The 26,458-nt window shown below is 25.3% G+C and overlaps 2 protein-coding genes and 1 long non-coding RNA gene across 3 annotated transcripts; 2 read left to right on the plus strand and 1 right to left on the minus strand.

Annotated features, from left to right (window-relative positions):
* The first annotated feature begins 4,740 nt into the window (after window positions 1–4,740).
* On the plus strand, window positions 4,741–6,116 carry LOC126899165 (uncharacterized). The gene is made up of 2 exons (XM_050673765.1): window positions 4,741–5,915; window positions 5,973–6,116. Exons 1-2 carry the CDS (start codon window positions 5,244–5,246, stop codon window positions 6,036–6,038), a joined length of 738 nt encoding a protein of 245 aa, XP_050529722.1. The 5' UTR covers window positions 4,741–5,243; the 3' UTR covers window positions 6,039–6,116.
* Window positions 6,117–8,862: 2,746 nt separating this feature from the next.
* LOC126899143 (putative fatty acyl-CoA reductase CG5065) lies at window positions 8,863–25,571 on the plus strand. Its single transcript, XM_050673732.1, has 9 exons — window positions 8,863–9,003; window positions 15,513–15,719; window positions 15,789–16,037; window positions 16,436–16,581; window positions 21,434–21,543; window positions 22,922–23,114; window positions 23,579–23,827; window positions 23,961–24,218; window positions 24,955–25,571. The coding sequence occupies exons 2-9, from the start codon at window positions 15,525–15,527 to the stop codon at window positions 25,106–25,108; spliced, it is 1,554 nt and encodes a 517-aa protein (XP_050529689.1). The 5' UTR covers window positions 8,863–9,003; window positions 15,513–15,524; the 3' UTR covers window positions 25,109–25,571.
* LOC126899181 (uncharacterized) lies at window positions 16,472–16,992 on the minus strand. Its single transcript, XR_007702497.1, has 3 exons — window positions 16,877–16,992; window positions 16,711–16,771; window positions 16,472–16,586 (listed from the first exon to the last, which is right to left on the minus strand). It is a non-coding gene; the product is annotated as an uncharacterized LOC126899181 (long non-coding RNA).
* Window positions 25,572–26,458: the final 887 nt, after the last annotated feature.

Below are 26,458 nucleotides of genomic sequence, written 5' to 3' on the forward strand. Positions count from 1 at the left end.
TAACCCAACTACTGTAATATTTACACTAATTTAACGGAGGTTTAGTTTAACACAGATACAAATACCTAGTGAAATAAACCGATAGTATCAGTAATTATAAAGTTACGCTTTATGGATTTCATTTAAGTTCAGCATATTTGCATGTACTCGTGTTTATTAGAAAAAGTGTAAAAATTTAGTGATGGAACGTGCAGAAACCCATCAACCGCAATAACATTAGATTATGATTTAATTTCAAGTTAACTTAGTAATAAATTCTCTCGTAAAAAATGTAATAAATTCCTTAAAATTCATAGCGTTACAAGAATTCATAACTTTGAATACTCAAAAAAAAAAAAAACGGTAACATAGTAAGGTTGCAGCACAGTGTGGACATAGTTATAGCATAGTTGGGTCAAGTATAGATGATATCTTACAGTGATTAAATTAATATCATAAGAAATGATTCGATGCAAATCTGTAGATAGTGTTTACTTTTATGAAATTGGTGGATTATTCCAAAAGCTACATTTTCTCCTATTGCCTTATTTAAATCCTGAAAACAAGTTTTATGATTTATAAGTGTAATATATGAATGAATAAATAAATAAATATATATACATATATTTAAAAAAAAAAAGTATGTCGAATAAAAGTGGGATTAAATATTATTTATCATAAAAATTTTATAGATCCATACACTTTTTAATAAGTTATAGCATTATAATGTTAAAAATATAAAATATAAAATCGAGAGTTTTCACACAAAAATAGCATTTGGTAACTATTTACACCGTGAAGATAAAATAAAGTCTGAAATTTTTTTATTTCATGATAAATTATATTAGATTAGCTTTAATTTAAGATATATATAAAAGTGTCAGACTTTCCGAAACACTTTTAAAAGTTGTCATTTTTGTCGCAACACAATAAAATAAAATGGAACAAGTGTAAAAAGGAATTGTGATGCGAAGATGAATATGAGGATGTGGTGCCTGCTGTCTAGGTATTCACGTGCGTGTTGTCGTACAGCAGTCACCGTGCTCGGCTGACATTCCGGGTTAGCTGTGGGTGTCGAAAGGCTGTTGTTATAGGGAATCAGGGTAACACCTAGGTATGAGGTGCAGACGAAGTGCAAGACACAAGTACTTTAGTTATTAGGAGAGGATAATGAAGTACGAGGTGCAGACGAAATGCAAGACACAAGTACTCTGAAATGTTGTGGAAGAGAGTAGATAGGTTTAAAAAGGAATAAACAAAGACTTTACTTTAAGCAGTAAGCCGGACAGCGACAACCGAGTACTGAGACTGATGAATGACACAAGGCACTGGAGTCGACTGACCACGATGGTCAGGTCTATTGGGTTTTTATAATAATTAGAACTATTGCCGATTTGGCAATAAATATTATTTGTTAATTCATCAGTCTCAGGCAGCGGATGTGCTGTCTGTATTTTATTAAAACAATTCTCACGATATTGGTAACAAGACACCATCATATTTTAAATCCCCCCTGTGGGAAGGTAAATGGTCATATTTATAAAAAATATATACTGAATGATAAGTAAAGACTCTATGCATCTATAAAAAAAAAGTTAAATTGATTTGGTTATTTTTAAAAAAGTTATGGCAGTTTTAAGTTAAAAAAAATTTAAAAATTTAATTGATTAAGATAAAGTATGTCGAATTAAAAAGGGATTATTAAAAAATATTATTTCTCATAAAAAAATTATGTTGATCCATACACTTTTCAATATGTTATAGCATTATAAAGTTAAAAATGTAAAAATAAAATCGAGAATTTTCACATAATAATAGAATTTGGTAGCCATTTTCACCGTAAAGATAAAAAAAATAAAAAACCCAGCACAGGGGAGTCGCGGCACAGTGGTGACGTGGCATAGATAGATCAAGTATAATGATATCTGACAGTGATTAAAATCACTATCAAAAAAAAAACGCTTCGATGCAAATCTTTAGATAGTGTTTAATTTTAAAAAATTGGTGGATTATTCCAAAAGCTACATGATCTGCTAGTTCATTATTAATATCCTAATTAAGATAAAGTATGTCGAATGAAAAAGGGATTATTAAATAATATTATTTCTTATAAAAAAATAATGTTGATCCATACACTTTTCAATATGTTATAGCATTATAAAGTTAAAAATGTAAAAAAAAAAATCCAGAATTTTCACATAATAATAGCATTTGGTAGCCATTTTCACCGTGAAGATAAAATAAAGTCCGAAATTTTTTTTTACCATAATAAAGTATATTACATTAGCTTTAATTTAAGATATATATAAAAGTGTCAGACCTTCCGGAACATTTTCAAAAGTTAAGTTGAAAAAATTAATTTTTTATAAAAAAGTTGTCATTTTAAATCCCCCCCTGTGGGCAGGTAAAAAGTCAGATTTATGAAAAAAATATACCAAATGTAAGATAATGATATTATGCATATATATAAAAAAGAATTATATTGACATCTTCATTTTTAAAAAAGTTATGGCAATTTTAAGTAAAAAAAAATGAAAAAATATCGACAATGAGCGATTTTTAAATTTGTAATTTTTTTGGAGGTTTCTCCCATTTACGGGGAACGAGTGAATTTTTTTCAATTTTTGAGGGTAATGTCTTCGACTAGATACGGTTTGTTATCTTTTGACGTATCATTGAAAGAATGGGGATAAAATTTACATCAAACTAGCTACTACTTTTTTGAAACATTAACAATAAACGTTTTAAACATTGAATTGAAGAAAACATTATTTAAAACAATATAAGTCAAATTTTTTTACAAATGTATGTATTTTTTAATAAATGCTTGTTTTTAGTTTTATTATGAGACATTAATGAATTGTAAAAGTCTTAAAGAAATATATATTTAAAAAGCTGTAAAAATCTTTAAACACCTCAGTAGGGTGGTCCTTAATCATATAAGAAGAAATTTTTTATTAATATTTTTTACACAGTACCCTCTAGATTGATTAAATACTATTAAATTGTAATGTAGGTAAAATTTGGAAATTTTTATTCAACCCCTTCTGGTGCCGCATTAGGGTTGAAATATGGCACTTGATGGTTGTTTTTGCTTTTTTTGTGTTTAACTCGACAACTATTACACTTAGCGCTAAAATGAATAGAATATTAATTATAGAACTTATTATTGCCTACAAAAAAGAAAATTACAATATTTTTCATAAATCCATTATATTTTGAGAAAAATTTAACATAAATATATTTTTTTAAATATTTTAATATTTTTACTGAGTGGTTGAAGTTTCATCGAATTTTTCCTTTAAAATTGGTTTTAGTAATATTTCCTAAAAAAACTCATATTATATTTCACGTTAGTGCAATTATATATTGATGTATTAGAATTTATGGCGCAAAAATCAAATATCAGTTTACCTGTACTGTTCTAAATGCTATACTTATTATTTTGAACGTGTGAAATTTACTGTGATTATCCATAGAAGATAAGAATTGTGGCATTATTATTGTTTGTGTAATAATAGGTAACGATAAAAGTTCTTACCAATAATCATTTTTCATGGACTAATATCAGATATTTTCTTGTAATTTAGTTTTTTGCTTATTATTGTGTCAAGTTTTAAGATTTGTTAAAATATTAGTTTAGTGATACAGTTTTTTTGAAATTTTATTTTATTTAAATATGTCACGTAACCAAGTGTATTTAGTAGGAGCAATGAATTATCAAATTACTGGAAGTAAATTACCTTCAGTTAAAAATGTTTTGAGTGTATTGTATTATAATTTAAGATTTGTAAAATTGAATTTGCATGAAAGTGCGGCGCTTGCTGTTGACGAGTGTCTAATTTACTGGAAAAAAGCTCGAATACCTACGCAAGATCCAGCTAATATTATAAGAAAATTAAAAAAGTTTTACGATGAACTGAGAAATTTAGAGAAAAATAAAACCAGGACCAGCGACTTATACAAGAAAAGAGAACAAAATTTTGTAGACCAAATCGAAGAATTGTTTGATATAGCTCATGCTAATGCAATTAGTCTAATGAAGATCCAGGAAGATATTGATTTTTTGCGACTTCGACGAACTAAGGGACGTCCCGGATGTATGATGGGAGTAGATATGAATTTAACCCAAGCAGAAAAAAAATGCAAATAAGACAAGAACAGAAAAATAAAATACTTATACCTCACTCAGATACAGAAACTTTATTAGAAGGTAATTTTTAAAAATAATGAATGTTTAATAAACATTGTTTATTATATTTTTAATAATTATATATGATTTAATTTAGAAAAATATTCATGTACTTCATCGGATTCATGTGATATGGAAATCGTAAGTGAAGAAGAGAGACAATTTTCACCAGTAGCAGGTCCGTCAAAAAATAAAAGAGGTAGAAAAGAACTTTTAACTTCTAGATTATCTGCCATTCTTGATAGGTGTAAAATAAGTGTTAGGGATGCTGTTCATTTGTTAACTGCATGTTTGGATGCCTTATCATTAGATCCCAGCATATATGTTTTAAACCGATCGTCAATTAAAAGGTCCCGTGAACATTATAGACAAAAAATTGCAGAAAATATTAGTTCTAAATTTCATGAACAAAATTTGAATTTTGTTGTGATCCATTGGGATTCAAAAATACTTCTAAACCTTACAGGGAAAAAANAGGAAAAAAAAAGTCGATCGCCTCCCTATTATTGCAACCGCCTTAAATTTTGAACAGCTTCTTGGAGTCCCTTAAATACCCTCTAGGAAAGGTTTAGAAGTATCATCAGCTGTCTATGACGCTTTAGTCAAATGGTCACTATTGGAAAAAGTACAGGCTTTCACATTTGATACTACGGCCTCTAATACGGGAAGGTTGAATGGGGCGTGTTTTTTGTTAGAGCAACGTCTTGGAAGAGAAATTTTATTCTTAGCATGCCGACACCATATTTATGAACTTGTTTTACAAGGCGTATTTTCAGATACCAAATTATGTCCTTCAACCGGACCAGAAATATTATTATTCAAGAGGTTTCAACAAGAATGGGAAACAATTGATAAAACAAAATTCTCTACATCAATTTCTGATACTTATGTTCATAATATTTTAAAAGATGAAGCCGATGAAATTATTTTATATGCAAAAAGTAAAATTACTGAATATCTCCCCCGAGATGATTATCAAGAGTTTTTAGAACTTGTTATTATATTTTTGGGCGGTGTTCCTCAAAGGGGAAATGCTTTTCGAAAACCGGGTCCTTATCATTTAGCCAGATGGATGGCTAAAGCAATATATTGTTTAAAAATATTTTTGTTTAAAAATCAATTTAAACTAGACAGCAGAGAAGAAACATCATTAAAGGATATTTGTTGTTTTATTGTAAAATGTTACGTTCAAGCTTGGTTTTCATCTCCAAAAGCTATAGAAGCTCCTTTTAATGACATATTATTTCTTAGAAAATTAGAATCTTATAAATTACAAAATAAAAAAATCGCAGACGTGGCATTAAAAAAAATAACTAATCATTTGTGGTATTTAAATCCAGAATGTATTACTTTTTCCTTATTTGACAATCGTATAGACTATAATACAAAACGCAAAATGGCTGAAAAAATTCTAAGTTATAATGATGATGATGATGAAGAAACTAATCTGAATAAAAAGTTAACTCTTACACCAGACGATGTCCCCAATTTTCTTCAAAAAGACCTACCAACTGATTTAATAACTTCCAAATCAATTGAAATGTTTAAGCGGTTTAAAATTCAAACAAATTTTTTAAGCATTGATCCAGCTTATTGGAATTATCAGGAAGACTTCAAAACAGGTAGAGAAATAATCAAATCATTGAAAATAGTTAACGACACAGCTGAGAGAGGAGTCAAGCTAATGGAAGAATATAATGATAAATTTACTAAAGACGAAGAACAAAAACAATTTTTATTGCAGGTAAATTTAACAATTTTTATTTTTAACTTAACTTAATTATATCGTTTAAATTTTTAGACCGTCCAAGACTATCAAAAAAAATATCCAAAATGTGATAGAGAAACATTAAAAAAAATATATTAAAAGACAAATACTAGTTCCATGTAGATAAATGTGCTATGAATTTTGTAATAATTATGTGTTGATAGAATGGATTATACATTTTTTTTTTATTTAATCTTAGTTAATATTCATGAAATTATTATATAGTTATTTTATACAATTTTTTACTTAGCTTTTTTTTTTAATATTAATTTTATAAAAAAAGATTACATGAAAATTTAATGAAATTTCAACCACTCAGTAAAAATATTAAAATATTTAAAAAAATATATTTATGTTAAATTTTGAAAAATTTTTATGTTAAGTTATTTTTCTCAAAATATAATGGATTTATGAAAAATATTGTTATTTTCTTTTTTGTAGGCAATAATAAGTTCTATAATTAATATTCTATTCATTTTAGCGATAAGTGTAATAGTTGTCGAGTTAAACACAAAAAAAGCAAAAACAACCATCAAGTGCCATATTTCAACCCTAATGCGGCACCAGAAGGGGTTGAATAAAAACTTCCAAATTTTACCTACATTACATTTTAATAGTATTTAACCAATCTAGAGGGTACTGTCTTAAAAAAATTGAGTTTGAAAAATAAGGACCACCCTAATNAGGTACTGTTTAAAAAAAATTGAGTTTGAAAAATAAGGACCACCCTAACACCCCAGTATTCAGTATTCACCTTTTTGTAAGAGTACTAATTTAAGTAAAAAAGTCTTAAATACTTGTTTTTATGGTGTAAAATGGCCTACTTTTATTTTTAGCTTCAACTATAGCTTCTAAATTGCTATTTAACTTTTAAAGCTTCTTAGAAATGTAATGCACATTTCTATGTGATTTTAACCACTGCTGTTGGAATCGCTAATTTTATGTTTTTAAACTATCGCTACCGTTACATGTAAAAAGAAAATTCACTATATTCATCACCACTTTTGAGTAGATACACAATTTTGTATGATCTCTTAAAAATATGTCAATTTTTATTGTGTTACAATTAGTAAAAAAAAATTTCCCCTTGATAAATATTCATATTGCATTAGAGTAGTGTAACCGACTATGGTTTAAATAATTAATAATCATGAAACACTAATAGAGATCACTTGTAACAGATATTTAAAAATAAAAGATGATATGAGGGTATAATGTACCGAAAAGTATACAAAAAAAAAAATAATTTATATAAAATATAAATAAGAATAATAATGAATTGCCTCCCCAGTTTTTGCAACGGTACAATACAACGTACAAGTGATTCGAGATACATAACCGGTGCCAATGGTTATACTAGAGGGATACTATTAAATAAACTTAAGTGTACATGAAACCTATTATAGCTTAATTTATCGTATATTTATCAAATTATTTCTTTAACTTTTAATAACGTCTTAATCATCGTAATATTATCTTTATATTGACGCTTTGATTATTTTTACAAATTATATTTGTATCCATAAATTATAAATAATTAAATGTATTAGTATTGAGTAGCAAAGTATTTTCACTGATGAAAAACTATAAACATTTTATTGATTTTAATTTAAAGTATTATTTCTAAAAAATGTATTTGCTTAAGATGCAACTACAAAAAAATAGTACAGTACAGTAGCATCGTTCTTACAAGTAGTTCTTTTAATGACTATAAATTTATTTTGTAAATGTTCAAAAAATTTTTCTTTTAATAGATATAATCTAATAAAAATTAATCTATGTTGGTTTCCACTGAGTCATGGTCCGACTATACTGAGTTTTTTTTTTTAGGTACATTAAACAAATAAAACTTGATTTGAATTTTTGAGCTCATATTCTTTTTAATTTTCTTTTTATAAAATTTTAAGGATGATCAATCTACGTCGCTTTATATTGTCTTGTTATTGATTAAGCCCATTATCTCAAATATGTTATTAAGCTCATATTTCTGATTTATTTCAAAACATAATTTATGTTACATTATGTTTCGACGTAGATATTAAGTGCTTCTTTTGCTTAAAGCAACTGGTTATTATTAAAAAAATGAAAACTACGTTTACCAGTTAGACACCACCTGTAATTACTAATCCAATATACGAAATGCCTTACTGATGACTACAGTAATCTTATTATTATATGAAAAAATGCTGTATATTATATTATTTGTTGTTACATTTAAAAGTTTTTGACAAGCATCATGTATTTTTTTTTAAATTAAGTTTTAAACTTATAAGTCATAATTCTAATAATTATTTATACTTTTTACAGATACATTTTGTTATAAAAATTCTTTTAATATATTTAATAATGTTATAATAACAATATAATTTTCAATTTTTTAAATAAGAATGACGTACATTACATGTATAATATTTTAAGTAATTTATTTTTATAATATTTAAAAATAAAATTTTATATAATTACGTGATTACAGATATCTTTCCAATTCAAGCATAAATTACATTTTAGTGGATATCTTATATATATGTTGCAGTATGTGCAAAGTAAATAGCAGTTTTACTATATGTATTTTTACCATAATGTGCTGAAGTCTATAAATTAATTCAGATAAATTTACATTAGAAATTACACATAATCGGTGAAATGCCAACGATGCTATCAATAACAAGTTATTACATAAAAAACTCCTACCATTGATCATAAATCCTTGTATTCATTAGCCACTCTTTTAACATTATAATAACTGTCTTATCATTTCTAAATTTTGTGTATTGTTATAGTACATTGAAATATTGCAATTACTTTTTTTACCTAATATTTTGATAAACATAATCCCTCCAAACAAAAGTTATTGAACGATGAAGATTTATTTACCTATCACGATGGGGACCGGCGGCTGTGGAAAGTAAATGTTAGGCGTGTTTTTTACCCATCCTAACGATGAGTGGTGGAAGACCTGGTTGGTGCATAATAGATGTAAACACTGATGCACGTGTGATTATGGCTCAAACAGTGTGCATGCGAGTACGTTGAATCATCGATATTCTAGACATACAGTTTTGAGGTAATTTCTTATCATTTTAACTTTATAGTGTATCATAAATATAGTCCTGTATGAAGTAATCATTTTAATTTTAGTTTTATATTAATGAACGGGCTATATAGAAGCTATTATATAGTTATTATTGTACAGTATTTTATAGTTTTTACTACAATACATTTTTAGTATTTTATTAATAATATCAACATTTCTCTCATAAAATATTTTATGGAAACATTTTGTTATTAAACAAACTAATAGCATGTTTGTATGGGTTTTATGTTCTCTGTTGATTTACAATTTACTAGTGTCTACTGTGACTCATTCCAGCCTCCTAACAAAGTACACTATAAAAAATGTTTTTATTTGATAAATCGTTAAAATGAAGATTTCAAATTAACGATTTAACCATTAGATATTTAAATTATTTGAAATAGTTTAATTATAAAAAAAACTATTAGGTTGAACAATTTATTGTTATATTCCCTAATATAATATTTCTTGAATTTTAAGACACGTGGTCAGATTGGAATATTTTATAAAAAGACCAATCTTCTCTGTCAAAGTTAATTTTAGATACTTGAGTTTTTATATCTTTCGCATTAAATACTTGAAGATGTAATAAACATTACATAATATATTTTATTTATATAAATTATATATTATTCTTATTAAATAATTAATCGTATGTGATTAATTAGGCGTTGATTAATATTGTGATAGCTTTAATTTTTTCATTAAAATTATGTTTTAATAAAATAAAATTAAAATTATGATACAAGTTTTGAAGATATTTTTTTTACTTTTATTATTTTTACGATTATTATTTACTATATTGAGACATTTTGTAGAGTCTCTAGTTTGTGAAACTTTGACATAGAATATAGTCGCGTAGAAATATTTTTCATTTTAAAGAGGGTAAACCTCCCTAATTTCCCAAAAATTTATTTTGTTACCTCGGTAACAAAATATTACTAAATTTTAAAGTCAATTAATAAAAATTTGTATTGGATGATGGTATGTTCTGAATAATTTAACAAAATTTATATGAATGGAACCACGTGGTACATGCGGACTTGAAATTTTATTAGCGGGGTAGTGAAGGGATGAATCACCCTACTACTTTATATTCTAAAAGCTATGTGGATCCCTTCATACAAAAATTCTTAATACGCTACTGGTTTACATTATCTATCCTCCGTAAGGATTTCTCCCTAATATGCACGTGCTTGCTACCAGCAAGTGTCAAGGTTATTTTGAAAAATAAAACGAAAAAAGAAAAAATATTGATATTTAAATTATCCTACGTATAATATTGGACATGTGTTTATGATGTGTGGTGTGATGCAACGTTTATATTAAAATAACTTGTTATGGCTTTAAGTAGTAAACCAGTTGAGTGTAGAGGTGTTTCCAAGATTTTACTCTGTAGAGATTTGTCCCTGTCATCCCCTGGTTAGGTATAAAATTCTTAAATGATTGCATTTGGCCAATGAATATAAAAACATATTAATAACACTTGATTTTAGTTAAGTCCATTGTTTTTCGATTCGAATGCATTATTCCTTAATTGCAAGTTATTTTATTTATTAAAAGTACAAATATTTTTTAATGATTGTTACACAACTATAAAGATATTTTTATATTGTATCTATTTTTGTACATATAAATCCCAGTACAAGCATATAAAGTCTAATTTTTTTTTTAATTTAAAATATTGAAAATTTTTATGACCATTAGAAGTACTAAGATATCTTATGTCAGTATGTATGGTCAGAAAACATAGTGAGTAGGTACATTCATTTGTCAAAAAAAAAAAAAAAAAAAATAGAAGCTTAATCGTAACCAATATAAAATTGAATACCATTATAGTTTTTAAAAATATATTCATAAATTCAAGACCAAAGTAATTTATTATATTTATTGTTAACCATTACGATATTTTTGCAATGGAAAATACTTTAAGTCTAATGTTTGACGATTAACTATATATACTTTTTAAAGTAAATCACAGTAGTTAAGATTCTCATTAGTATTGAAAAAATGTTCGTTAAAATAGACAATCTTTCGATGTAGTATACCTGATAATTACAATTATGCGTATACATATATATATGATTGAGTACGTTGGTAAGATTTAAAGATGTGAGGGGACTCTAGATATATTAATAATTGAACAAATAAGAGCGTCAAATTTTTTTTTTTATTTCGCTTGTAAATTAGTTACTTTTTTTATAAAATTACTATCACAATTTAATCATAATAATTGAAACATTATAAACACATAATGACTATGACTTGATATAATTTTAAGTCCAATTATATTATTTAGCTTAAAAATTTAATTTTAATAACTTCTCATACTTATTGTGAGCTTTATGTGATTATTCAATTTAAATAACTGTCTTATTGAATTTCCCCTCTTATTCTTCACGTGTATCTTTACGTCTAATAAACTACTTACGTTTCCTTGCAATTCTTTGCGTGAAAGACTCCACAGCATTCTTTTCGGGCGATGAGTCTAGACAACAATATCTTAATGTTATTTTAGTCGTACCTACTTAAGATTTCATAATAGTTTCGTACATTTACCTAGAAAACAATACTGTGGTTTTTCTAAATTAGGCTAAATCCTAATCTGCGATACGCTTTGCAAAACTTACCAAATTAAATAAAAAACAGTTAGAGATGATAATATTTAAAACAAAACCTTATTCAACATAGTTGCAAATAGTAAAGAACATTCGTGAAATAAAATAAAATTTTTCTTTTCCTTGAAAAATAATTTAATAATTGTAAATAGTACTGATATTAATTTTTTGGGATGCTTTAGTAATTGAAACTATCTATTTATTTTAATAAATTTTATTTATTGGTATTGAGAAAATATTATATATGCATAGATAAACTATTTAGTTCAACCTAACCTTATTGTAAAGAGCTTTTTAGCATAAGCGTAAACATATATTCTTTGAGGAAGGGAACTAAATCTTATTTTATTTCCACCCATAAAAATACATTTGTATGATTTTTAAACAAATTTTGGAAGGAACTTCCGTAATTCTGGGGAATCTAAGTACCTATCCTCCCATCTTACGCCTATGTTTTTAGATTAAAAAAAAAAAACGTTTTTTAATTATTAAGAAACAACTAGTTTTAATACTATTTTAATTTTCTATTTTACTTTCAATACATTTTTAGATGTTTGTCTAACTTTTAATATTATCCTATTTTACAGCTAAAAGTAACGGCTCTTAGTTGTTATTATCGTATAATAAACATAAACACTTTCTCATTGGTAATATTTATTTTTTTTACTAATGAGAGCATCGAGTTTGACGAAATCATACAACCCACTCCTCGTGTAGACCTATAAATATGACCTCTTCTAACACAACATGCTAGACATGTTATATCACCATTAGGGTATACCTTTTATATTGTAATTCAATTCAGCCTTGTAGCGATTTCTTTTTATAGTTGAAACTGGATACCTTATGGCAATAGTCGTTATGTTTTTATATTAGTAAAAAAGTTAGATTTTATGAAAACAGTTTTATTAATTTAATTAAAAGTACAAAGTACACACATAAATCATACCAGTATATTTTTATAAATAAATTAAAGTGTGTTTACAATGATTGAATTAACAATATATCATTAAATCGTAATTACTTTAAATGACCATTAAGTCATTCTGTTACATTTTCTGCATAAAAAACTGATCATAAATGTTTAACGAAAGATAATACGCACAATAGTTCTTCAATTTAAGTGAATTTTAGCTTGATTAAATGGGATGTAACTTTTTTTGTCTACTAGTGTGATGGTTAATTTACAAAAATTTAATTTCATTGCATAATTTTTTGACATCCGTTTCATATTCTCTAAGTAGACTTTCTTCAAAAGTTATCTATGGCGCGACATTGTTAAATTCAGAAGTCTATAGTTTTTAATGTCATTCTTCATAAGAATGCACTTTAAGGAAATATACATCATAACGTCAATGTCACACGTGCGTTTCGACTGTTTTAAGATTATTGAAGATAATTACGGTTAATCGTCTTAGGATGATTTAGTGATTTGGTGATAAACGTGAAAGTCAGTATTGCCTGTTTGGTAATCATTTTTGTTTACTGGTTGTTAAAAAAACAAATACATATAAATGTTGCTCTTAATTATTACAGCGATACTTTATAGAAAAATTTAAATGGATTTAATTAAAAAATAAAGTATATTAATCAAAATTAATTAAATGCTTGTATAAATAGATATCTATTTAACAAATATTACCGTCGATAAATACTGCATGTCAGCAAAATATTAACAAGTTTGTAGAGTTGAATTGGTATAACAAAAATCTTGAGTTAACTGTGCTTTTTTATTTCTGTAATGAGAAATTTTTTACTTGTTTTTGTTCTCCTAAAAGATTACTGAAATCTACTCATTAACTTTTGGAAATTAGTCGTATGCAATATTGTTATTAAGTAATTTTAGAAATAAATAATTAGCGTAAACACAAAAAAAAAATATCAACGAAACATTTTAAAAAGCTTGTCCGTAAATACTTAGTACACAAAATAAGTATTATTATATTTCGCGTTAAGTTGGCATTCCTGTCGTTTTTGTATGCTCTGTTTCACGCGGGAGTAGACTTATGAACATTCCGTGGAAATGGAGAAATGTTTCAGTTTTTGCTTAATCTTGGAGTAATTAATACTTTACCCGTAATTATAATGCAGAAATTATCATGCTTACAATTTGAACAAAACAATACGTAACAATGCGGGTGAACAAGAGCGTTAGTAGAAATTTTTCATGAGGGGGAGCAAATATTTTTTTAAATATTTAGTTTCACTATCCGCTCAACAGACCCAGCATAAAGGGAGGTGATTAAGATTTTCAGGCAGGGAACTGTGCTTTTTTAGAGGCCTCATTAAAGGCGTAACAAAAAGTAGCTTAGTCTCCTCAGTTAAAGTATTAGCTACCCAAAAAATTAATTAATGATATATGTTGTTTTTAAACGTACAACGGTTTTAATGAAGAGTGAAAATACAAATAGCATACACAAAAATATTCTTATAATAAGTTTCTATGCGCCTTACAGAAAAAAATGTATAAATTACACATTTTTTGATAGTTTTATGTAGTATTTATAAAATCTATAAATATAGTAAACAAAAAATTAGCTTAAATGACATTCATTTATAAAAAACAACGCTTCTACTCCTGGTATTAATAATATAATTTAATAAAAATAAACTCATTTCTTTTACTTAAAAAAAAATTATTTTGCAAAATTTTATAATACACAACGATTATGAAAATTGATCAAATAAAAAATCAAGGGGGGCATTTGTCCCCTTTTCCTTCTGCGGACGTTCATGATGTAAGAATAAGTTAATGAGTACCTCTTAAGATTTAAAACTCTCGTTTGAGTGTATTATAGACTAATGAATATAACTATAATATTTCTTTTCTAAATCAAGGATAAATAATAACGACTGTAATAACGAAAAAGAACTTGGTCACTTTCCTTCTTAAGTAATTCTTAATATTTGTAATGATTTATAAGTATTTTGAAGTAAATATATTTACGGCACTGGTTATTATAAAAATTGACAGTGCGTGTAAAACCTTACACTTGCAGTAAGGTCAAAAATGTTTATAAATATTCTCTTTTATGATTGTCTGTCAAGTATTTAGAGGGGTTTGGTAAAAACCTTCAAATTTTGAAGTAAGAGTGATAAGTGATTATTGCCATAATAAATTATTACTATTTTAAGGTTAGCCGTTCAGCGTTAATGTGTTAAATCTATAACTTTTTTTTGCAATTCAAAAAAATATAATTATTTATTCTTTTAAAAAAATTTATAGAAACAGAAAATACAATAGCTAATTATTTATTTAAATTTTTTTAAGTGAGTTAACATTATTTTTCAAATCGAGAAATATAAAATTTGAGAAATCGAGTGGCTAGCGTAAAAAAAGAATTACCATATATATCAAGGTTTCAATGACTGCATATTTATCAGACAGTCCAGTGAATTGATTTGAGAATCTATTTGTAATTTATTGATACAACTTTTTTATAAACTGTAATAACTTCAATTAGTACATAACTTTTCAGTAGACGTGTAAATTCAAAACAAATACCGATTACTAAGATAACTCATTTCAACTAATAGCCTCATAAGTAGAAGCCAAAAAACTCATACTAAAATAAAAATCGACAAAAAAAATAAAAATATCTATATTTAAATTATTTTTAAAATTTTTATTTGTGAAAAAAAATAATCCATAACACAAGATTAGTGGTGGGCTTCGATCCACCCTAAAATATATGAGCTTATAAATAAATTTAATTTTGTGTTAAGTGCTAATCTATTGACTCCTTATAGCAATAAATTTTAACAAATTTTAAAACAATTTTTTAGTTATTATAAAAATGAATTAAATTTTTTTTTAATGTTAGTTTGAAAAATAAAATAAATTTTATAAATTCCTTAAGTTAAGTTAATTTTTTGTTATAGAATTTAAAAAAAATGACGAAGGATGGTGTGTTGGAATGGTATAGCGGTCGATCGGTGTTTATCACTGGAGGCACTGGTTATATGGGCAAAGTACTCATTGAAAAATTACTCAGGTGTTGTCCAGGAATAAAACATATTTATTTATTGTGTCGCCCTAAAAGAGGTTTGACTCCAGTTGCGAGAATAGAATCTATAAGGAAATTACCCGTAAGTAGTATGCTAAAACAATATTTTTTATGTAGGATTTCTTCGCACTATATAACTATTTTCTTTCAGGTATTTGATCGTTTACGAACTGAATGTCCGGAAAATTTGAAGAAAATGTCCGCTATAGAAGGTGATCTAGGTTTGGCAGGGCTAGGATTGTCTCCTGAAGACAAAAAACGTTTGATTGATGAAGTATCAATTGTTTTTAACGGAGCTGCTTCTCTGAAATTGGAAGCTGGTATAAAAGACGCTATTAGGCAAAATACTACTGGAACAAAATACGTATTGGATTTGTCTACTGAAATAAAAAATTTGGCTGTAAGAAAACTTAAATAAAAATTAATATGAACTGGATAAAATAATGTTATTATTAATTTTCATAACTAGACAAAATGATTTGTTGAAAACATTTCAACAGAGTACATTAATGCTATATTTTTATAATGTAATATTGCAAAAATATGTTATTGTTTATGATTATTGTATCATTTCATTAAATTATTTAAAAATTTGTGCATTTATAAAAAAGATCTTAAGTATATTAAAAATCATATTCGATTAATTTGAATTACCCATAAGTTGCTTTCATGTTTTTAAAACCAAAATTTCTTTTGATAAAAATGTCGCTAATGCCCTGCAAACACTGTAGTATACTCTATAAAAAAACTTTTCATCATAAAATTCAAAACTGATTTTTTCTTTAATGAATATTACAGGCTTTTATTCATTTTTCTACTGCGTTTTGTCACTGTGAGTACGAAGAACTAGACGAAACTGTTTATCCTGCTCCAGCTAATCCATATGATGTTATGAGAGCCGTCGAGTGGATGGATGATCAAACATTGGAACTTATTACTCCTAGGTAAACTACAAATTTTCTTAGAAAATAGTTATGTAGGGTGTTTAGTAAGCGAGGAAACGGATTTTTATTGTTTATAACAATTGACCTGTTTTCTCACTTTTTGAACACTGTATATGTTAAAAAACTTACCATAAGAACATCTTGCAAATATTCTATTCAAGATTGAATAAAAAAATTGTTTTTATGAAATCTGAAAGCAATTAAATTTGCTAAGAATATTTAAAATTAAATTTTGATTGATTTAATTCAATTATTTTTAGCTACTAGAGTAAAAAATTAGTTTTTAATATTTTACCTCTATTAAACATCATACGTTCGAGTAGGCCTAAAAAATTGAACTATTTACATAAGTTTTAAATTTACTTGTAAATTAGGACATATTTTTACTGTAAACTTTATATTAGTGTAGATTATTAATTCTGTGCTGATAGTAAGTTTATTCAACAAATAACAAAGAATAATTATTATTCATTAACATAAAGTAGTCTTAAATGAATAATTTATTTAAAATTAATAATGAATAGTTTAATATATTTGTAATGTGTATTATTAAATATTTGGTTGAATAGTGTTGGCGTGACATTGGTACAAATTATTTATGCAATAAGAATTCTATTTACATAGTTAGGTGTTCAGTAAGTTAGAACAAACGACACATTTAATAGAAGTACATAATTATGCCCAAACATAAATATTATATTTCCAAAGATTTGTTTTTACCATGACCCCAAATATACGACGGCATTTTTAATCAATAGGTACAATTTTAACTTGTAATGATTTCATGCGGTTCTTCTTCCAACATGCTCTCAAGGATTTTTATCGATTAAGAAAACAATAGTTATTATATTCGTTATATAGGTAGAGCCATTATAATTATATTAATCCCTGACTAGAATTTAAAGGAAAAGTGAATAAGTTCATAATTTTTAAAAGGTATATCAAAAGATTTTCTTTAACCGTGTATTCAAATTAAAAAAATATATATTTATACTTCTATAGTATGAATATTCAAATTGAAGTAAAGAGCTTAAACAAGTACAAACAATCAAAAGATTAAAAATTAATGATGCAATTTTAAATCAATAATGAATTCAAATCTAAATAATTTATTTTTAGTTTTTGAGAGATGTATTTTATGTCAGATCTCTAGTATTTCGCTATTATGTTACACTTATTTTTCTTATAGTATATTACTATTCATCCACGTTAATTTGGAAAAGTTTAGAAAACGAAAAAAAAAACTTAAATCTAATATATCCTCAAGGATATTAAAATGCTACTATTTTTTTTTAAAGGAGGTGAGATAAACTATTTTAATAACTACGAAAAGTTACAATTACCAAAAATAACGTAACACATTCATTATGCTTTTTACTCATTAATAAATAAATATTATCACCATCAAAAATACAATGGATCTGTATTTTTTTTCATTATAATATGTGTTAAGTTAAGATGAAGGTTATATAATTAAAATATAAAACATCTAAACACAAATATTTTAAATAATTAAATGTAAATTTCTTTACATTTAATGTTTCTACAGAGTGATTGATTTATTGTTAACCAATAAATTTCTCTTAAAATAATAATAATTTTGAAAAAATAAAATGATTAATTTCCTTTGATATGCATAAGAAGTATTTATGAATTTAAAAGTCGATATATAAATAATTACTTAAATATAGATAATATTACTTAAATAAGTAAAAAAAAAAAATCTAAATTATAATTATTCTAATAGTTAATAATATTCAAATCAATTATCCTGTATAAATCGATTTTTTTTAATTACTTACTTTTTAACATGAATATAAAAAATACTTTAGTATAAAATGTTTGATTTTAAAAGAAAAAATACGATTGCCTATCAAACAGGATAATTTTAGTAAAATATAACATTACTTTTTTGTAATTTTATTAAAATAACCATATGATAAATAATTGTTATGATGTATGACCTTGAAAGCAAAAGTGTTCTAGTTCTATAATACATAAATATTAAATGAGTTTCGTAATAAATTGTTGAAGTATTTGCTCAAGGAGTATGTTTAAAAGTTACCGTTACTTTAAATGTCAAAATTATATTATAATTATACATTTTGAATAATATTAATATCTACAATATTCATAATAATAACAAAATTTAATTTATGTAAAGCTTAGCAATATTCTACATTTTCGTAAAACTTTAATACAATTTTATAACAAAATAGTTTGTTATAAAAAGATGATTCTCAAATTAAAACATTTCAATTCTTCAAACAAAAGTGAAATTTAGTCAGGCAATGGATCTCGTTGCAGACAACTACGTTATTGGGCTGTAGGATATAACCAGAATTTAAGTATAATCATACTGACATACTTGTTCATTACACAATAATATCAGTAAATACTCTACTATAAAAAATTAAGTATAATAATTTAATAATATATATATTACATTTTTCAAGTCACTTTAATCAGTAAGGCAACCAAAATATAATCATAAGTTTATATTATACTCATAATAATATTTATTATTAAGCCAATAACACTATTGTAAAAGCTATAATGTACCAAAAAAAAATAGATTTATTATTAATATATTTTCTTGATTAATCAATTAATCGTTTTTATTAATTAATTATAATTAATCAAATCAAATTTTTTTTAAATTTTAGATTTTATTTCTACTATTTAAAAAAATGTTTTATGTAAAATTTTTAGTAGAAAAAATAGTACTAATTCATAAAAAAAATCGAAGCTAAGGATGCTTATTTTAAGTTATAGGGAATATGTATATCGTAGTTGCCTTAATCATACCAATATAAGTGAATTTTTAAGTTTAAAAAGTATATGTAATCCGTGACATTAATTTAATTTTTAGTCATTTGTTATTTTTCTAATTTGTTGTATGTATATTATGTTTTATTTAATTTTCTTTAACTGTATATATAATTTGTTAATGGAAAATATTTTCAGTAATAATATAATAATAAATAAAAATACTGGATTCGTTAAAATGTCAATAGATTATTCACGTAAGATTAGTCATGTATTTATGGGAAAGGGTTAGGACCACCCCATCGACATAAAAACATAGTATGAAGTGTATTTGTTATGAGGAGAAGAGTCGCGCTCTATGTTTTGAAAACGACCTACCCCCTTCAAACTTTTGAATACACCACTACTTAAATAAAAATAATACAAATAATATTGTTGAATAAAGTTTAAAAGAAAAATACTATTTATAATTATATTCGATCGTTCGTAATTGTTTTATTTTTTGTTAAGTATAGGCATGGGCGTAGTTTAAAATAATTGTCTGTGAGAGCTATGCTCCCATATTCTATTTACATTATAAATTTTAATAAAAAAAACTTGATGGAATACTTTATTGCTAAATTGCTTTATCTCCCTCCCTCTTCTCTCAAAAAATAAATTCAATTTATTTGAAGGGGCTACAAAAATTTGTATAAGGGCTGAAGCCCCCACAGCTTCCATGAAAACTACATTAATATATATAAGGTATAGAGTTTTAACATTTTTTAGCAATCAGCGAAAATATATTGGAAGTAGTATGAGAAAAAGAAAAGTATTTTAATATTAACTAAAATATTTATGATAAAAAAACGTTTTTCTTATTGTTCAATTTTGTTTAATTATATCTAGTAAAAAGATTTTATAATTTATCACCTGTAAACAACATTCTTATAAAAAAAAATGTAAATAATTTCTTTTCACAAAAACGAAGGAAATGTTCATTTAACAACAACTTTTTATGTGTAAAGTAATCGCCATGACCTACATATTGTATTAAACATTTTTAGCTCAATCCCGTTACTGTCTAGTCTAAAATTATTTCTATAAAATTCATCGAATTTACTTTAATGATAGTTGATAACTGGAGCTCTAACTACGTTTTAAAATTATATAACGTCGTAAAAGCCTAATATTAAATAAATAGAAGTTATGTATTTAAGAAAAAATAAAAGTTAGAGCAATTATATCCTTAAACAAAGATAAATTTTAGCAATCCCTTTTAAATAAAACTTATTCAATATTTAAAATTTTTTAAATTAAAAATAAATCTTAAAATTAAAATTTTTAAATATTTGTATAACAAAAAAAAAATTTTTTATTAGCGTTTCGTGTTAATAATGATAAAATTAGTACATTGTTTCTGAAATACGTATCTGAGATTTTTTAGTAATTTTTTGTGGCTTTTGAGTTAAATATTTTTTAGTTTTAAATTAATATTTTTGATATAGTTTTAATTTTATTTTAGTCTGATTATTTATTATTTAAACTAAATACGGTAATTCAATTTATCTTGATAAATTTATTATAAATTTATCTTGATTGACTTATTCCATTTTGTGTTGAAATAACATAACGTGATTTATAAAAATATTTTTATTTTTATCTGCTCTTAATAATGTAAATATTATACAGAACATGTATTTATTTATATTCTAGCGTGAGACTTAGGAACAACATATTTTACTACCTCTAAAATTTTAGCAGATTTTTGTTTACTTATTACGAACAAATAAATAAAACAGGTCCTTCTAGTTCTATATGTGTTCATCAAGTATGAGCCCCTTCCAAACAGTCCCGATTAAGATTTATTCGATAAAAACAATACATATCTAAAACAATAAAAAATTCTTCTTAACTTCTATGTGGTACACTAAAATATGCATTTATATTTTTATGCATTAAAATCAAAATATGCAAATTAAACATTTAAATTTCAACTACTTGTTACAAACTTACTTTCATACTCCCTAAATAAATTATTTCGAAAATATAATTGCTTAAAAATAATTTATTGTTACAAACTTAATATGTTTTTATTTTATAGATTACTTGGACCGCACCCTAATTGTTACACGTATTCTAAGAGACTAGCTGAAGCATTGGTGAAAGATTATTCCAATAAACTACCAATCTCTATAGTACGACCATCGATCGGTTTGTATATATTTCATACATATATTTAGTGTCGTGTAAAATAATTAAACAACGCTTTAGAGATAAAATCAAATTATTAAAATTGTAGGATCTAAATATTTTTAAAGATTCCTTTTTAGGGGCTATGATTTGAATTGGAGAAATAATATAACGCATATTAAATCAAAAAATATCAAGGAACGAGTGTTATTTAATTAAACTTTACTTTTGTAAAATAGTTAAATAATTTAACTTTTAATTATTATTATTTAATAATAATAATGACTCAACGTGGAGGAGGTTACCGCCCCGAGGGCAGTGGCCTTGCTGAGCAATGTATATTTACAATACCGTAATATAATTATTATATTATAGCCAATATAAAACTATTTTGGAATTATTCCAAAATGAAGTGATATGTAAAAAAACTCTATATATACTTGATTTTTTGTAATGAGATTAAAGTAATAATAATAATTATTATAATGATTATCACACTATGCCAACATAAATCAAACTTATTCTATTAAAGTGGACTGATTAAAGAGACTTTAGTATAATAATAATTTCGTTATTTCCGCTAAAATTTCATAAATTTGTAAACTTTTAGTAAACAGTAAACCCAATCTTTTTATGTTTATCGGAAACAATACAGTCAATTTTGGCGAATATGATATTTTTCTGGTACAATTACTTTCTGTCCTTGGCCTGTTTCTAACCTCAATTCTGTTTACATAGGTATGTAATCAGTATCTATATGTTATATATTAAGCTATGTGTTATAAACTAGGTAACATCTAATGGACCAACATGGGGCGGTGATTAAACTTGGAGCAGTTAAATATTTGACAGATTTCATAACTTAATTCTTTTAAACAAATATTTTGTATTTAATAACAATACTTGTAAACATTCTACTAGTTTTGTAAATTAATACTACTAAAATTACAATAGATATTAATCTGTTACAAGTTTAACCACCGTGAACGGTTGGCATGTTTAATGGTAAAAATACTTTCAACACTTTGTATAGAAATTTAAATCAATCCATTTTTCTTAATTTAATAATTCGTACACGTGAATTGAAATTTATCCTTTCAATAGTAAAAAGAAGTTCAATTTAAAAATGTCCTAAAATATTAATGATAAATACTTTTTGCTCACTTACCGCTATATAAAACACGTATCAAAAATGATTTCGACTAAGTCACAGTCATCACGCTAATACGCTGTTGTTGTAAAAAAATGTCTTACTATAGACCCGTTGAAAGGTGTATGCATAAGTTGTAATTTACGAACTTTAAAATATATGGTAACTGTTCCTTCATGTTTTGTTTAGTGTTTTATGCAAAACTGGTTGTTTTTTTTAAATATTAACTAATGTATTTTGTTATTGTAGTTACACCATCGTATTTGGAGCCGTTCCCTGGATGGGTGGACAGTCTTAATGGACCAATAGGTGTTATTGTTGGTGGTGCTAAAGGAGTTATTCGTTCTATGTTGTGTGGTGAAAATTTTGAAGCTGAAGTTGTTCCAGTTGACATAGCGATAAACGCTATAATAACGATAGCATGGTTAAGGGGAAAATCAGAGTAATTATCTAATTTTTAAAGCTTTACTTATATGGGAAAATATTTGGGTGTATATTGAAAATTATACAATATGTTATACACGATTAGATCAAATCTCTTAAAATTGTATAATTTAGGCATGGACGTAACTTAAAAAATTCTTCTGTGGAGACTATTGCTTTATATTCGATTTCATAAATTTGGGTAAAAACTTGATGGGAAGCTTCTCTACTACATTACTTTACTACCCTTCTCCTGTTCAAAAAAATTCAGTTAACTTGAGGGGGTTACGAATGTTTCTATTGAAGCACAGCCCTTTATGCTTTATGTTTATGCAAACAATAACATTGATTAAGTTAAATTGTTTTTTCGTGACCGTTTTATCGATTAAAGATGATATGCTCTGAGCATCGTCTTTAGAACTCGGCCACTACTTTTCTTTTAAATTTCATTTAGAATCTAAACGGTTTATTTTTTAATCGTAGTCATAAATCAGAAAAAGATTTACCGTGTTACAACATCTCGAAAGGCGATATAGTACATATGACATGGGGTGAAGTGATGGCCAGAGGAAAGAAATATGCATATGAATATCCTCTTGATGTTGGTCTTTGGTATCCTAATGGAGAAATCAGAACAAATAAATTGATGCATTTTTTCGTTGTATTTTGGCTTCAGTTAGTGCCAGCTATATTAATCGACGGTATTATGATTTTGGCAAGACAGAAAACATTGTAAGTTAAAAACTTTTGAGTGATTGAAACCAACCACCATATTTTTTATAATTTAAATGTAAACATATATGTATACATTTAAATTATAAGTCTATAGAGTTATTAATAATATAGACATGTAAAACTTTTGCAGCATGGTTCGAGTACAAAAACGTATTGCAGTAGGTATGGAAGTATTACAGTACTTCACCATGCGTAATTGGAAATTCAAGATCGATAACGTTAAAAATCTGATCCATCATCTGAATGATCGCGATAAGAAAATATTTTTCATACACAATATCGATGTTGAAATTGAAGGGTACCTCATAAAAGTATTGTTGGGAGCTCGCCAGTACTGTATGAAAGAGCCCTTGTCTAATTTGGATAGAGCACGATTCCACATGAAAATGTAAGCATTTAATCAGTGTAGTAAAAAGTTGGGGTTTTCGAGGGAAAAAATAACTGAATCTAGTTTAATATAAGTTGAGCCAGATAGAACGGTTGATAGTATATTATTAAATAATAAAATAATTTATACATTATGCTATGAAACTTCCTTAATTATATATCTGTATACGTAGTTTATGCTTATTTTTTAACAAAAAACATATTTTCGTTACACAATACAATTAATAATAATACAAATTTCTACTTCAAGTAATTGTTTCAATAGTCAAATGATTACTACCTCTTTTAAAATGTTTATGATCAATAAATAAACGAAACTAGCTTATATAAAACGCGATTTTAATTAAGGCGATTCTTCATATTCTGATAAAGATTTAAGATTTTGTTTAAGATAAACAAAAACTTTAATCTATTATTAGATGAATTTTATTTTTGAAATTTTATGATTTTATACTTTAAATTATTCACGATAAGTACATATTAACTTTTATTGTATTCGGCATATTTACGGAACTAAAAGAATATGAATTTTCCCCAAGATACCAAAAATATGATACATTATATTTATCTATTATGATATAAATAATGGACGTTAATATTTATTTATATTTATGTATGTAATATATCAGTTTCCCCCGCTTAGAAAAATATTTAAAACCTACCACTGTTATCAAAATATATCTATTTCTATTGAAATCAAATTTAAACATGTTTTAAATCATAAATTATATTTTTAGACTATATGTTTTGAATTTGATTGTCCAAGGATTATTCTACATGTTATTACTCTGGGCATCTTTTAAGCTATTCAATGTATTTAAATTTGTTTTGGATTCGTCTACTAGCTCTTTCACCAAAGTACCGTTTGCTGGATCATTAATACCTAATTAAATGCTTTTATCAAATTATGTTTATGCAGTGTAAATATTGTTAATAATGTGGAAAGTTAATTTTATACATTATATGTATTATAATAATATTTTATATTTTTATACATTTTGGAAAGGAATTATTTTATAACTAAAAGTACAATTGAATTTCATTGCAATTCAAGGATGGACTAGCACATTTAGGCTATAAAATGGTTTTCTTAAAAGCCCTAAAAAAATTGGCTTGCATTTTTTTGTATACTGTGACTAATATCTATGGATTATACTCTAAAATACTTATGAAGTTAACATCTCTTTTTCTTATCGTTTACTAAAAATGATCTTAAATGTACATTACATTTAATGCCATTATTATGGATTGATTTTTACCTCCAGTCTATCCATTTTTAACTTTTCTATTTGTATTACTTAAGTATATGTATTTTACATATTTTAAGCTATTAAACTTTTATGTTATTTTTAAATTCTTGTGTTATTATTTTATTGGTTAAAAATATTTAATGAATCAAACTTTTTTTAAAAAAGTTAAAAATTTATTTTAAAGTTAAAAAAGTTTAAATAAATTTGTTTAATATTTATATAATGTTGCATTGTTATTTGAAACGGTACTATACATTTCGGAAGGACCTTTCTTTTAGTGTAAATATTAAACATAAGTATTGAACATTAATATTTTTATAATATAGCTTTTCCATTTTCTAAATTGATAATTTTACTTAAAAAGTGATCGCAAATTACTTTTTTTACAATTTTGATCAGACAGTGGAAAATCATGACTATAATTTTAATGCGGAAAGTATAAAATTAGAATATCTAATTCTATTAAATATTCTGTATTTATTTATTACAGAACTAAAATTTGTATTAACTACGAAAGAACTAATATTTAAATATAATTTGAAACGATATAAAATTATCAAATTGATTCTTTAAAATAATATTATTTTAAAAATAAATAAATAATATATTGAAGTTTTATTTTTGAGTCTTTTAATCCGTTCAATTTTTATAATTTAAATCATAAACAATGAAAGTTTGATAATAATGATATTTAAAAACCATAATTTTAGTCTAACCAATAAATACATCGTAAGCGAAGGTATAATTATTAATAGGATGAAGTGGGGTAATTGTAAATTTATTTCCTCTCTCAGAATATTTAACACATTTTATTTTAGATTGAAAACTTATAGTCCTTATATGTGTTACTTTCTTATTAAATGTAAGTTAGAAATACATACTTGTGCATATATCTAAGAAAATGTATTCACAATTTACTCCTTTTCACCCTTTTAACAATTATCTGCAAGATAATTTTGAAATAATATATTTTTGAATTTGATTTTGAAAA

Source organism: Daktulosphaira vitifoliae, unplaced genomic scaffold (assembly GCF_025091365.1).
Source record: "Daktulosphaira vitifoliae isolate Bord-2020 unplaced genomic scaffold, ASM2509136v1 Scaffold_2, whole genome shotgun sequence".
In the NCBI taxonomy this organism is placed as follows: Eukaryota; Metazoa; Arthropoda; class Insecta; order Hemiptera; family Phylloxeridae; genus Daktulosphaira; species Daktulosphaira vitifoliae.

What these genes read in the sequence shown, in the direction of transcription:
- LOC126899143 (XM_050673732.1), top strand. Translation starts at nt 15,525, where the DNA reads ATGACGAAGGATGGTGTGTTGGAATGGTATAGCGGTCGATCGGTGTTT. An exon ending in TTGGAACTTATTACTCCTAG is followed by an intron (nt 16,582 to 21,433) that starts GTAAACTACAAA and finishes TTTATTTTATAG; the next exon opens with ATTACTTGGACCGCACCCTA. An exon ending in GCACGATTCCACATGAAAAT is followed by an intron (nt 24,219 to 24,954) that starts GTAAGCATTTAA and finishes TTATATTTTTAG; the next exon opens with ACTATATGTTTTGAATTTGA.
- LOC126899165 (XM_050673765.1), top strand. Translation starts at nt 5,244, where the DNA reads ATGGCTAAAGCAATATATTGTTTAAAAATATTTTTGTTTAAAAATCAA. An exon ending in AAAAACAATTTTTATTGCAG is followed by an intron (nt 5,916 to 5,972) that starts GTAAATTTAACA and finishes TTAAATTTTTAG; the next exon opens with ACCGTCCAAGACTATCAAAA.